We start from the raw sequence: 14,451 nt of genomic DNA, 5'->3' as shown, positions 1-14,451 counted from the left end.
ACAGTGAAGAATGCTACAACCCCTACAAGAGAAATAGCATGACCTGTGAATAAAGCAATGATAATGGCTTCATTAGGAGCTTTATAATTTTTTTATTTTATTCCTTAAATGTTGAGCATTGAAGTATCTGTGGAGAATCACACAGGCCTGTTTATGTGATGAGTTCTAGTCACCCTTAAGGGTGATCATCTCTCATAGAAACTCATTTCACATCTCATCAGTTATAACCAGGAGCTGAAGAACCTGCATTTTCCTTTCTCTGAGTTAAGAACACATATATAGAACTAATAGAGTAAAGGATGAGGATTTCTGCCTAATTAGCCTAGCTCAAGCAGCCTGCATTTCTGGAAATGAAACAAGCCTTCTGCTCTTTTCCAGAGGGCACTCGGCAGAATGATCACTGTGACATGCTTCAAGGGTATTTTAGGAGTTTAGGGGAAACATGCCAGGCCTGTTTTTCCAGGTATGCAGCTACTGACTCAGTGATTGGTGCTGTCTCATCCCTTTGTCCAGCACTTGGCAGAGTGGTTTTGTACTGAGCTCTGCAGACTCCTAGAAATAAAAATATTATGATGCATGTTTCAAAGAGATGCTTCTGACAGAAGTCTCAAAAGATGCCAACATTTTAGGCCTGCTTGTTTGACTGAACAAAGAGATCAAGGGCTTCCCCTTCTAGGTACTAATTGTTTACAGGAATTTACAGGTAACAGCTATTGTTTACAGAAACAAGAAAGGAACTAAGAAAAGGACCCTGTCTGGGAGGTGAGAGTCCTTTTGAGTGTATGTTTAACTCTGCTGTTTCCACAATCCAGAATTTAAAAAATCAAGCTGTAACTTGTACCTGACAAGAGAGTCAAGAGGAAAATAAAACACTTTGCAAATATATCAAAGACAGAACTTGAATGTTTTCCTCAGTTATGACTATGTAGAGATCTTGCCACTTCCTAGATTATTTTAACTCTAACCTGATTATTGCTTTCTACATTCATCTTCAGGTTATAACTAAACATTACAAAACTCTGCTTCATGAATGCAGGGACAATATCCAATCTAGAGTTCATCAGGTCATACAAATATAAAACACAATGAACACAGATGATAGCATTCTCCGGATATGAGGACTTATTTTCCCTTTGAAAACTGTGGGGGTGGAGTAAGAAATTCTTGTGACTAAAAGAATATGTTCTAAAAAAAATAAATTTGTTCTATGTAGGTCTAAAATAACGTGTTTCCCCGTGTAAGGTAAGCGTGGTCAGTGGCCCACGGCTTCCTGCATTTCCCAAGTGGAAAGTACCAGTTGTGACGTATCCATTTTCATTATGCTCAGGAGTTACCTCCTAGCTCACTATTGTTTTATTGTTTTCAGGATAACAAAAACAGTTTTACAAAACTGGAGGTTGTATTTTTAGGGAGCACTATCTGTTTTTGTTGTTGTTTTGGATACTGATAAAAAGCAACTCAAACAACAATCCCTAACAATAATGTTTACTTCACATTTTAGTTTGAATTTTTAAGCCTTTTCTATTTGATGTTTCGTATCTTAAACACATTTCATATGCAGTGTATTGTTTGATGCCCAGAACCACCCTGTAAGAGATTATCTGATATATTTTCTTACTCCCACTGCACATGTGTGAAAACTGAGTCTCCACACTTCAGTGACTCGCATATGCTCCCACAGTCGGGAAGTGATAAAGCTGCTGTCACTTTGAGGAGCAGTTCTAACTTCCCTAAGTCTATTCTTTAATGCTCAATAAATGCTATATACTTTAAAAGTGAGAACACAGTGTTACCAGTAATAAGAACATGCACTCTGGAACCAGTGGATCAGAGAGTAGGTCCTGGCTCTGTGATTTATCAACTGTGTCACACTGGTCAGCTTACTAGTCCTCTTAGGCCTCAGTTTACTCACCTATAAAAAGAGAATAAAAATAGCATCACCCTCCCCCTTACAGCAGTGTTGAGAAACTGCTAAGTGAGTTAATGATTACTTATAATAGTATCTGGCACATACTAGGTGCTCATGAATCTTTGTTATTATAATTATTATTAAAGATTACTGCTCTCTCCTTGGATATTTGTTTTTCTTATTTCTTTTATTTATATTTGATTATTTTTGCATAACTTCAGAGCTGATTTCCAAGGTAGCACTCAGTAGTATTTAGGAAAATTAGTATTTGTAAAATAAAAATACTTTAGTATTTACAGAATCAAAAAGTCTCTGACAATGCTTATTTTATGACAAGTTATTTGCTATCTTTACTCTGCTTAATTTTTTTAATGAGTTAATTGCATTAAAGTTTGGCTCTTAGCATTTCCTTAAAGGAACTTAGATTTTACAGTATTAACTTGTAAATAAATAACATGATATTTCTACAAGGAGGCCAAGTAAGCTCTGAAGTTACTTCATCGTACATTTGATTAGATGTGTATTCTGACAAGGTTGTGTCAACCCACGTGGATTAGAATGAGTCCCTTCTTCAGGATGGATTTTGATCCTCCCCAGAGCTGTTAGCTGACAAATTTAGTGCAAGTATAATTTCAGCTCCTGATCATCCCCCTGGCTGGGTGCCCCTGTGCAGTGAATAATCTGAAAACATTTGTATGCCATGGTGCTGCCTCCGAGAACCCTGTAGGTTCCATGACTTTTGCAGCGGAAGCTGCTGGATGCAGCACTATAACAAAGACCTTGGGGAGTGACATACCTCGTGATACTTTTTCACAGTTTTCCCTGAATTGCACTTGCAGGACTTCCAGTTGACCGTCCCACAGCCACAGTTTCCTCCACAGCGCTGCACAAGGAGACAACGTGGGAAGAAGACCACGTTCGTCAACTTCAGCTCCTCTCTTAGGTTTACCGAGTAATTCCTGGGAGTGCAGCTGTATCGCTTGGCGTCATCATTGAGCCTGTCCAGGTCAACTGTAAGAGACACACACACTGTGTGAGCAAGAGCACAGCTGCAAGCAAACACTCTCAGCATGTGTTATGGGGAATGGGCGGGAAGATTCTGTGAGGGCAATCTTAACCCGAGGATTGAATGTGTACTTGGGATCTCAATTACTACTCCAGACACCAGAGGTGAAAAGTCTAATTTTTCTTTTTGATTCTGTCTGCCCTTCAAAAAATCAACAAGTAAAAACAAAACAAAACTAAACTAAACTAAAAAACTTGGTTACATCTGTATATTGGCTCGAGTTATCTTGTAACGTTTTTAATGCAAAAAATGTTCTGAGGTAAAAATAATGACGTGATCAGCAATTTAAAATAATTGCCTTTTAAATATTTCTTCTTGATATTACTTAAATATAATTAGAATTGTATCAGGGACATGTTAGGGAAAATTATTCCAATATATTTAACTGGCAATGAAATTTTACAAGTAAATGTGAGAAAGAAAAAGTTTTAGCTCACTTTAACTCAGAGGTCAACCAAAATGTTAAAGGAAATGGCATTTTTGGGATTGTGACTATGATGCATGTTTGTGCATTAGGTCCTAGATGGCAGTATTGTTCAGTGGTTAAATTCGCGGGCCCTGCAGTAGAGATACAGCTGCTTTCATATCATGGCTGTACCTCCTTTTAGTTAGAAAGTTACTTAACTACTCTGAGCCTCTGCCTCACCGATAAAATGTAAATAGTATAACTACCTTCTTCACAGCAATATTTGAAGGATTGAATCTAGTATGCATGATACTCAATTAATGCTGTTTATTGTTATTCATTTTGATTAATTGTTATCGTCCCCAAATATCTTCCTTTTAAAGTCAAATGGTCAAAAATTAAAAGAAAAAAAATTCAGACATTTCTTCTTTCTTTCTTTTTTTTTGGCCATTATTATATATAAATGACTGCTCAGGGGTATGTTTACTGGGACTTCTGTGAATGAAGAGCATAACCCTAAATTTTCAAATTTTAGTCATAAATATGTATAGGAATTATATTTATATTATTATATAAATTACATTTTAATTAGTGGTTCAAGATCCATCCACTTGACATCCAACCCCTCTGACTGATGAGAACATGCATGACTATGTTCTCAGAAGGATACAGTTAGAGAAAGTCCCTTGTCTGCACAGGTTCCATACCATTTCCCAGTGCGCTTCCCTTGTCACCATAGGCCACCACAGGAGGAATCCCACAAATGTCAGGTAGAGAGCATCAGGCTGACCCTGAACTCTAGCTCCAACAAAGTGTCTTAGTTGTAAAGCAAAACTGCTTGAGAAGCAATAAGGAGTGCCCATTGGGGTAGAGGTCAGAGGCTAAGGATGCTGTCAGTAGAATGCATCCGAGGGAAACTGAAGGAAAAGAAGGCACTGCTGGGTGAAGAGTCCACCTGACCTCATGGAGTCAGTGGAAAGACTGGCCAGATGGCTGCAGAAAGCCTTGGATGAGGAGCGGAATGGCAATTGCATTGGTGCCCTGTCCTGAGTCCTGTTTCATATGAGCAACTAGACCTTCATTCTCAAGGGCAGGGGTTTCTCTCCAACTGTTTTATGCTGAGCCCAGGACACTGTGGAGGCTGAATAAATGCTAAATAATTACTGTTCATAATTTATTGCTGTTTTTTCTTCCTTTGTAAAGACATCATAAGTTTTAGCTATAATCAATCCAGATTTAAATTGAATGAACTCCATCCTGGGAAAGGAACCATTTTATTGCTGCTGAAGTTCTGCAAATAACTGCAAGCAAAGCAGGAAGGATTACATAAATGGATTAAGAAGTGCAGCAACCATCCATTACACATGTCACCCTGAGATAAATTCTGGTGCTGGCCTGTGCATTACTGGGCCTGTGGATAGGGCTGACGCAGAGGGCCAAAACTGCCGCTTGTGATAACGGGAGTATATTTTGTCTAGCATTGCAGTGTAAAGAGGTACAATTAGCAAAAAGAGGTTGTGCTCTGGGGGGGAGGCAGAGAGGGACGGGTAGGAAATAACAGTGCCGAGTCTCTTTAGTTCAGCCCTTTGCTAGGCACTTTACACATATGACTACATTTCCTTGTTCCTCACCCATCAAAGTGAATAGTAAGTGGGAAAGTGGAACTGAAACCCTTTTCCATTTTGTTCTATAGTCTTTGTTACAGCAAGTGGAATGGGAGAATGACAGGTTCCCAATTGCTGAAGGAAGGACACCCCTGTCCCCTGTTCCGTATCAAGCTCTTCTATAAACTGTGGTACTAGGATTGGGGTGGTGAATGGCTACATCCTTATCTCTAGAATATATCCAAGCCAAATTACAGTATGCTTTCTCTATAGAAATGTAGCTAAACCCTAAAGTGCCCTCAACACACCAGAATAAGGTATATATGTATTAGTTGCCTTAAAACCAAGCTCTGCACATTGTGTCATAGTTTATTGACTAGCACTGGCTACTTCCGGTTCCTTCCCACCATGAACAAAGTTAGCATGCTGTCAGTCTTGTGCATCAATCTCCTAATATGACTAAGAACTGTGGCCCAGTGTGACTGCTGTAGAATCCAGCTGCCCTGCTTATCAAGGGACTGAAGCCACTGGGACACTCAATTTAGAACTAGAACTAAAAGGTTCTTCTGACTGGATGCAAATAACTTCAAAGCAAGATTGCAGATTTTCTGCAGGGGATATTGAGTTTCCAGTCAAGGAAGACTGATTAGCAGTGCAGCAGAGCAGGGAGCCAGACAAGGGGCTGAGCAGCAATTAAGATTTCCAGCGGTACTTCAGGGTGGAAGGGGCTCTGGGGTGCTGGGAGGGAGGAAGGCCAAGAGGCACAAACCCAGGGAGAAGGGCTGCCCTTTCCTTTCCTGCTTTGATCTCTATGGAGAAACAGTATATGGCAGCAAGAATGTTCCAAATTTAATTCAAAGGCCCATTAATTCCATGTAATTTTCCTAGTTCGCCCAGGTGTACATAATGTTATAATTCCTCTTTAGCTGTCCTTCTGAATTTGAGTCTTCTTGCCTTTTTATGGCTATGCACTGACAATCTGTTGAAAAGCCTGAGAAGGCTTCACTGTCCCCAAGGGCTTCCCCTGGACACATTAATCCAATGGGGGGCCCTGTACAGCACAGTGGGAGCCCCCTTCTATCAGCAGCCCTGGCCTCAAAACATAGCCCAGTCACAGAAGTTCCTTGGGTTGTTATAAGAGTTCCAGGCTCTGATTATTGGGGTGGGGATGTGTAAAGCAATGGTGTATTGGAGAAAGCACACCCTTGTTCAGTTTCTAGTCTATTAAGGCTTAGGTGTGGGATAAAGGAGAGTTCACCTGGTGTTTTTGATCCTGGCCATTTATAGTCCTATATTCATGGGTAATGTGAAACATTCTGCGCATGTATAATTGCATAAAGTCCCTACAAACACTATAAATTATATACCATTATTGCTCTTATTTTTATAGTTGAGAAAATTGAGCTTTTGGAAGGTTAAGAAAAAAAGTTGTCCAAAGCCAAACATTCAGTCAGTGGTGGAGTCAGAGTTGGAATACAGGCTTTATCAAGCCTCTTGTACTTATGAGCCCCAGTCTGAAGATTTGAAGGAGGGTGCAAAGAGCAGGTTCCCCAAGGCATGTTGGAGCCTTCCCCCTAGAGAACACACCCTGTCCAAATGACCTGGCTTCTTAGGTGTGCTGACAGGCAATGACCTGTCATTTTCAAGATATTGTCAGTTACGTATACCCAAGCATGTGCTCCTGTGCACACATCCATGTGTCAGATTCCACCTTAAAAGTACACCATGTTCTGGCTAATAAACCAGGCAAATGTAAGTGAGCCTATTTTTTTCCTTTAATATCAAGCAATATAGTGTGATTCATTTGTTCACCTGAACTTAGGGAACTAGTGTCTATTCATGATCTTCATTTTGTTTTATTATTTTCTGTATTTAGATACTTCTCTTCCACTAAACCATAAGGTTCTAGGAAGCAGAGTTAATAATCTTTTTATCCCTCCTCTCCTAGTGCTCCACCCTTAGTGGAAGGACCAAATATAGGTCATTTAAGTCCACGTCTTCTAAAACCTTTTGGTTTCAACAATTAGAAGCAAGGCACTGCTGAATAAATGAATCTTTGTAGTCCACACACATGGGCTATTTTAGAATATTTGAAATAACCAATTAAACAAACAAACAAACAAACAAACAAAAATCCTGAAGTCGCTATGAATCCCTGGGCAAGTGTTTCTGATTTTCTTCAAATATCTGTCTTTTGTGACTCTGAATGAAAACCCAGAAACTTAAAATCCAAATTAGAGAAAGTCTCAGCCATTTATACTCCTACTAAGCAGTCCAGATTTTCTTCATGAGAAATGGGTGCTGAATAACTAATATCTGAATAAATAAAGCTACTACTAGTGTTAGGTTAAAATTGAGAAGCTGCAGTTCTAGAACTCTGAGGCATGAAGATAACTTTGCCAAGACCTATTGAATCTAGAAGACGTGCCACACAGGAGAGAGGATGGCATCAAGAAGGCTTGTCCCTAATGCATATCAAAAGCTGGTCAGGAATATGTCCTTAGTCAAATTGAAAGCAATGTCATAATCTGTCATGTAAAGTGATAAAATTTTGACTTTGATGTTACAGCACTAGACTTATAGTGCTTTGGATAGTGGGGGAGGTAAGGGGAACATGTAAATAATTGTAGTATTTTTATATCAAGCAACTAGGGGATCTCAGCCTTTATCAAGGTTCATAAATTCCTTAGGAGGTGTCTTCATTTTTATGGACATTACAACCTCCCTGTAACTTTATGATTATCTTTTCTATAAATCAGTACATAATTGTGAAAGCTGTTTTCACATTTCAACCCCAATTTAGAAGTGAAAGTAAATCTGGAAAGAAGAATTATTTTATAACTTTTAGAGAGGGAATGACAATATATTTTAAACTTAAAATCTTGAATTCCATGACTCCATTTGCTGGTTTAATTTCTAAAGAATGGAAACATTTACCATTTGTGTTTATAGAATTCAACCTAAATTACATTAAAAAGTTCCCAATTAGATGACTCCTAATTTTAGGGTTTAAAAACATTTTTAAGCAATGAGTGAATGAAAATGTATTGTGTACCTACTATGTGCCTGGTACTGTGTGAGCCTCTTTTACAAACTTCATTATCATTGAATCCTCAGAACTCACCTTAAAGACTACTATTCCCCACTTGATAGTGAAAACTGAGATACAGGAGTTCAATGACTTGTCTAAAGTCACTAGACAGCCAGTTGGCATTTGACATATATGTGCTGAAAAATGAATGGATGAGTACAAGAATATCCGCAAGGCACTGAATTAGGCACAAAAGCAGCTCACACCATTATAAGAAAATTCTCTGAATTCTAGGACCTCATGACCTGGAGAGATGTCTGAAGTACATTCATCTATGAAAGGAAGAGCGAGGACACAGTTAGGAGAGGAAAAGAATCAAGGAGATCTTAAACATTGCTTTTTCTCTCATCTACTAGACTATGAGTCTGAACTTTAAACATCATGAGTTTCCCACAGCATGGGCTTTGTGGCCAACAAACCCAGATCAATGCCATGGCTCTCTATACTTTGTAGAAGTTATGGGAAGTTTCTGAATTTGTTTCTTTTACCATGTAAAATGGGAATAAGAATACTCTCCTGCCAAGGAGTTTATTACGATTGAATGAGTTGAGTATTTGAGGAATAGGTCCAAATCCTAGCTCTCAGTAGGTATGTCCCACTTTATTGTTGAAATGTTTAGAACAGATGGATGAGGTAAGGATAAGAATAGAATTACACAAACAGCCGAGATTTTGTACTTGGTGATCATTAAGAAAAGGAAGGTCATGTCCACCTTGACCCAAAGATCAGAAGGCAACCAACATGTGTGTTCAGTTTAATGTCATGGGACTTGGCACAGCTTTTTGCAAGTACAGATACTTAATGAGCTAGGTCTCCTAGCACCAGCACTTTCAGCAGGGGTGTGCATTCTAGAAAGGATGTGCTTTCTCTTTAAGGTCATGGGGTGGTGAGAAAATAGATGCTGGAGGGGTTCCCCAAAGCTTGACAGAAGAAAAGAAGTGGACACAGGATCTACCCACAAGGCAAACCCATTCATCTTTAACAAGAGTGACTGTTGTGGAAAAGATACATTTGCCCATGCAGACTTTAAAATTTCCTTATGGTTTTCCACCAGCAAATGGATTTTTCTAATAAATTTGCATTGGAATCATAAGCTTAGATGGGAGGAATAACTTGGATGATGAAAGTGAGGCTAGGATACCCACAATGATGGACAACCTCGACTAGGGAAAGAGCAGAGGCTGCACTGGTTGTGGGAGGGGAGCACTGTCTCTGTACTGAGATTTTCTTCAACCATTTCATGTATGTGACCTCATAGACACATGTGACACAATAAATAATGGTATGATCTTTAAAACTGAGTGAGTGAGAAATCTAGATACTTAAAAATTATATTCGTCATAAACAGTGCCTACAGTCTAAAAAAGAAAAGATTTGTAAAGGAAACATCCAGCAAACAAAATGGTGCCAGAATGTTTCTGGGTAAATAGTATCATAGAGAAGTTTAGTACCTGGTACTCATTTTGTAAACTTTTAATGAGTGTACAGATTATAAGGATACTTAAATATGATAATATTTGTACACTCTGTAAGAGGTTTTCCTGATTATCTTAGAGCCTTCAAGAGAAGAAAGCAGAAGAGTTCACAGAAATATCTTGCTTCTGTGCAGATTTTTGTATTCAAGTAATACTAGTAGTTATCATTTATTGAGGGTCCACTAGGTGTTATACACTCTCCTATTATTAATCCTAACACAACTTCTCAAAGTGGTTATCATTAGAGACACTCACATTGCAGAAAACAGAGGCTCAGGATGTATAAGTGACTTCTTCAAGGCCACTAGTCTTAGGATTTGAGTTAGAATTTTATCCCAAGTTTACACAACTACAAAGCCCATGCTCTACCCACTACAGCATTCTGTCTTTTGCTCTGTTTCTATCAAATTTATGGTAAACAGTTTTAATACTGATCAAGAAAGCTTTTACTTGGTGCATATCACATGGTTCAGGAAACTCAATGAAGCTAATCCTCATTCAACATGAGAAGTTAGAAAATAAATCCATCTTGATTTAATGTGCCCAGTATCTCTGTTTGGTTAATTCACAGATAGATAGTTACACAGGAATAATATCTCAAGACTGACTTATGTGATCCATCACTAGTGTCAGCCAAGGGCTTTTTGCAAATTCTTACCGAGATCTCAAATAGGCAGATAAAATTACAAGCATTTGACTTGTGGTGACTTCAACTTGTTTCTAAAACATGTGTACATACTCTGAAATTACCACATTGTAAATCACTCTAGGAAATGTGTATTTTTATGGTTCACATGCAGGGGCATGACAAAGAAACAGCTATCAATGACTAATTTTAAAATAAAAGGTATTCTGACCTAAGAGAACTCAAAACCATTTCAAATATTTTGTTACACAACATATTAATTTCATTTAATCTTCAGTTTTTTATGCCAGTGATTTACCTGTAATAGTTTGCAAATTAAAAAGTCAAGTGTTTTATGTCTCTTAGAGAAATCATATGATTAGTATTAGATCTTTGGAAATGGATTGATAAGTGTCTCAGAGTTATAGCATCTCACCATTTAGAATCTGTAAAAATTATATACTTCAAACTCCCTCACTTGGAATCAATTTAAAATCAATATATTTGCTCCACTCAATATTACGATACTGATTTTTTTAAAAAGAGGAGTGTATGTCAATTTTGGCATGTGCATAAAAAAATGGCAACTCTTTTTTAAAGTATAATTATAGTTCAAAATTGTTAAATGGACAGCCTTAACAATTATCTCCATAACTGTATCACAACACTTAAACTATGAAAACAGTCTTCCCTTGCTATTAATACATGTTAGATTTTTCCATGCTAAACACACTATCATTCAGGAAAGTCAACTTCTCCTGGAAAAAGTAAAAATAGATCTCACAACGGTAATCTCTATAAATTGCTCTTAAGTAATGCCTGGTCTAGTAGAACTTAAGGCCAATCATTTAATTTAGAAATGTCAAATTTTATGCTGTGCACTTGAATATATAAACACTACCCTTAAGTTTAAAGGTACGTGTTTTAACTATAGACTAGTTTCAGTTAAACTTCCGTGGTCACGCAATGATTCAGAGGGTAATTATAGAGCCTGTAGAACATCCTTATGATTTTTTTACCTAATCATGTGCAAATCCGTGGTAATATTAGCATGTGGTATCATTGTCAGAATAAGTATATGAAACCTGAACTTGATAGATTTAACAACAATTCTTTTGAGCAGCTAGAGGTTGAAAACATGAGGTTGAAATTATTGGTAAAAATTGATTACAGTGGCCTTGTAATATAGTTTGATATCAGGTATTGTGATTCCGCCCATTTTGTTCATCTTTCTCAAGATTTCTGAGAGCGGGGAGGGGGAGAAGGTGGGGAAGAAGGGGAAGGGTCTAGTCAAGGAACTAGTATAAATGACCCACATACATGGACAACTGGGTGGGGATTGACTGTGGGAGAGGGACAGTGGAGAGCAATGGGGGAAAAATTGGGACAACTGTAATAGAACAATAAAAGAGGAAATGGAAAAATATCATTTATACAATTCTGAGTTCATTAGAATTGACAGTTATCAATTAAGACTGTTGAATAAAACTATTTGACTAAAATTTTTATTAGAGAAGTATAAATGGGCATGTCCAAAAGCTCCAAGAAAGAATAATATCTATTTATAAAATAAATATTGAGATTTTAAAGCAACATGGATATGAAATAAAATATATGCATATTTTATAATTGTTACTCCAAATTATTAGAACATTTTAAAAGATTAGTCTTTGAAAATGCTATTGCTTAATGTGAATTGCTGTTTGATATTTTTAGATGAATGATAACTTCTAAAAATATGAAAAAGAAATTTTTGGTAAAAATTGGGTTTAGGAACTACAGTTATCTATAGATTTCAATTACCCATACTACTCTTTTCTCTATTCCCTCCTAAAAAACTGAAAGTTGAATATATTAACTTGTTATATTATCTTCAGTCCAGAAATTCTTATAGACAAGTTTATCTATTACTTGTGAATGTTAAAAGATTAAACCTTCTGTGCTGAATTTCTGGTTTCAATCCTTGATAATGTTATCTGTCTCTTTTTCCCTCTTCTCCCCAAATTCTCACTGTACTCTTTTTTCCCATTTTCAACTCTCTTCTTAAAGAGAATTAAATACTCACTGTTACCTATGTCCATTCAATAAACAGAGGCAAAGCATAAAATTTAATTTTAAATATTAACTGTTTCTATCTCATACATAAGTTCTTCACCCAGTATTTGTGTTTTATTTCCGAGTTTATAAAACTCTATGTTTGACCCTTTGATAATGAAGGGTCATCTTAGAATTGCTCTTTGGTATCAATGAAAATGTCATTTTTGATCAATGTGGGCAAATCAGAAGAATGTTCAGCAGATATTCATAAATGATGTTTGCTTCTGCAAAGCATCATTAAATTATTATTCTGATAATAGGAAACTTTTAATGGATTCCATAAAGTTTACATTTTTTTTGACACTTAGTGGATAATGGGCCTCCATTATCTATAACTATTTTGTTGTGTTTTCACTTTTATTTACTGTCTCCTCTTTCTTACATATCAGGATACAAACCATGAATTTATACTTTTAATTTCTAATAGCAGAAAACAGCAGCTGAAATATTAAAACTGACTTCCTTTGCTTTTGTGATACATGCAGGTGGTTCAGCATCAGTAGAATTATAAACAATTAAATCAGCATATTTATACAAGTACAGGGACTCTGGTGACTTGCTAATGTTCAGTGAAATGGTACAGATCTGCCTCGGGACCATTTTAAACAAGAGATTACAAAATGGAATCTAAGACAAGAGGGGAGAGAAATGTTTACTCATTCAGAGAAATGTAGAATGTCACCTTAAAGCTCTTACAAGGTCATTTCAGCAACCAGAGATATTCTTAATAAAGCTATACTCCTTAGTCTATGGGGTGGGTTTCTGTAAACTTTAGAAATATACTAATGCTGGATTATTAATATCCTCAGTTCCACAAATATTAATTGAGCATCTAAAATGTATCAGACACTGTGTCAAGTGCTGAAGCTATAGGATGAACAACCTCTAAAACAGTGGCTTTCAATCCTGACTGCCTTTAATGATCAATACTCCATCCAGCCCCACCCTCAGGGATTCTGAGTCAGTGTGGCTCAGATGGGACTAGGCATTTGTAGTTTTTATAAGTTCCTCAGGTAATTTAATATTAAGCCAGCTTTGATATCCTTAAGTCGTGGGATCTCATATCCTCTTTAAGGTGTAATAATAATGCAGCAGTAGGACATATCAATGCTGTGGTTTCCCAAGTACTCTGAACTTTGTTTGAGGTGGCTGGATTCACAAGGAGAGGACGAAGGACAAGAAACGCTTCACTAAGGAAGTGATGCAAACATATTTCAGAGTTTTAAGCAGCTGTAGCTAGCTAACATTTTGTAAACGAGTACTATGTGCCAGGTTCTCTCAGTGGCACCATTAACAATCCTTGGAAGTAAGTGTTATCATATACACATTGCCAATGGGAAAACTGAGGTTCAGGAAAGTTCAATGACTTGCTGAAAAAACCACAAAACATGCATTTTACGTATGTAAGATCATCACCTAAACCATAAGCAGCAGACTTAGGCAGGAGTTAACTAATTAGTCATTTGGTCCAAATGTTCTAATAGGTTATGCCTACAAACAGAAACATTATATTCTAAAGCAGCCCAGGTTCATAGTTCTTAAATGTATTCCTGATACTACAAAGCACAGGAAACAACTATAATTTAGCAAAACACTTTCACATCTATGATGTAAGCCAGCCTTATAAAACTTCTAGAGAAAATTTTAATGATAACAAATCTTATCAAATAAAGCAAGGCTATAACAGACTATAAATTATAGTTTTATTCAGTAAGAGGAAATTACAAGTGATTTCTCTATTAATTTGAGTTAAACATTCAAATGAACATTCTCATCCTAAGACCATATCACTCAGAGAGAGGACTAGGATATTTACTTTTTGAGTTCAAGTATTATTGTTTTAACTCATGTTTTCTATGCCTGAATGTTTCTCTTTTCTCCCTTCATTATACTTTCCTGAAACTTCCAATTGAATGTGTGCCCTCACACACCTCCAAACTATCTCAGACTTCATTGCTTCTTCCTTGGGGTGTTTATAGTCCATGAACCACCCAGGACACCAAGCACACGGTAGGTCCTCATTAAAAAATTATAGAATGGACACTGAATGAGTAGAGTTGAAATCTACAAGGAGTTTTTTGACCATTGCTTTACCAGGAGCCTCTCCACAAACACTGAGTTGTGGGCTAAGTTAATATTCATCAGAGAGCACAGTAGAGTATTACATAGGCTCTGCCA

The 14,451-nt window shown here is 37.1% G+C and overlaps 1 protein-coding gene across 3 annotated transcripts in view; it reads right to left on the bottom strand.

Moving 5' to 3' along the window:
* The window catches only part of LOC150018859 (platelet-derived growth factor D-like), a 261,545-nt gene that overhangs the window by 25,953 nt on the left and 221,141 nt on the right, over positions 1–14,451 (bottom strand). For all 3 annotated transcript variants that reach the window (XM_090267873.1, XM_090267874.1, XM_090267875.1), the window contains exon 6: positions 2,706–2,920. In XM_090267873.1, coding sequence (XP_090123999.1) covers positions 2,706–2,920 — 215 coding nt within the window. The remainder of the gene's footprint in view (positions 1–2,705; positions 2,921–14,451) is intronic.

Source organism: Furipterus horrens, unplaced genomic scaffold (genome assembly GCF_987537825.1).
Source record: "Furipterus horrens unplaced genomic scaffold, mFurHor1.1.pri manual_scaffold_2, whole genome shotgun sequence".
NCBI classification, from domain to species: Eukaryota; Metazoa; Chordata; class Mammalia; order Chiroptera; family Furipteridae; genus Furipterus; species Furipterus horrens.
Note: the sequence above shows the minus strand (reverse complement) of the source record. Positions and strands in the feature narration are given on the sequence as shown.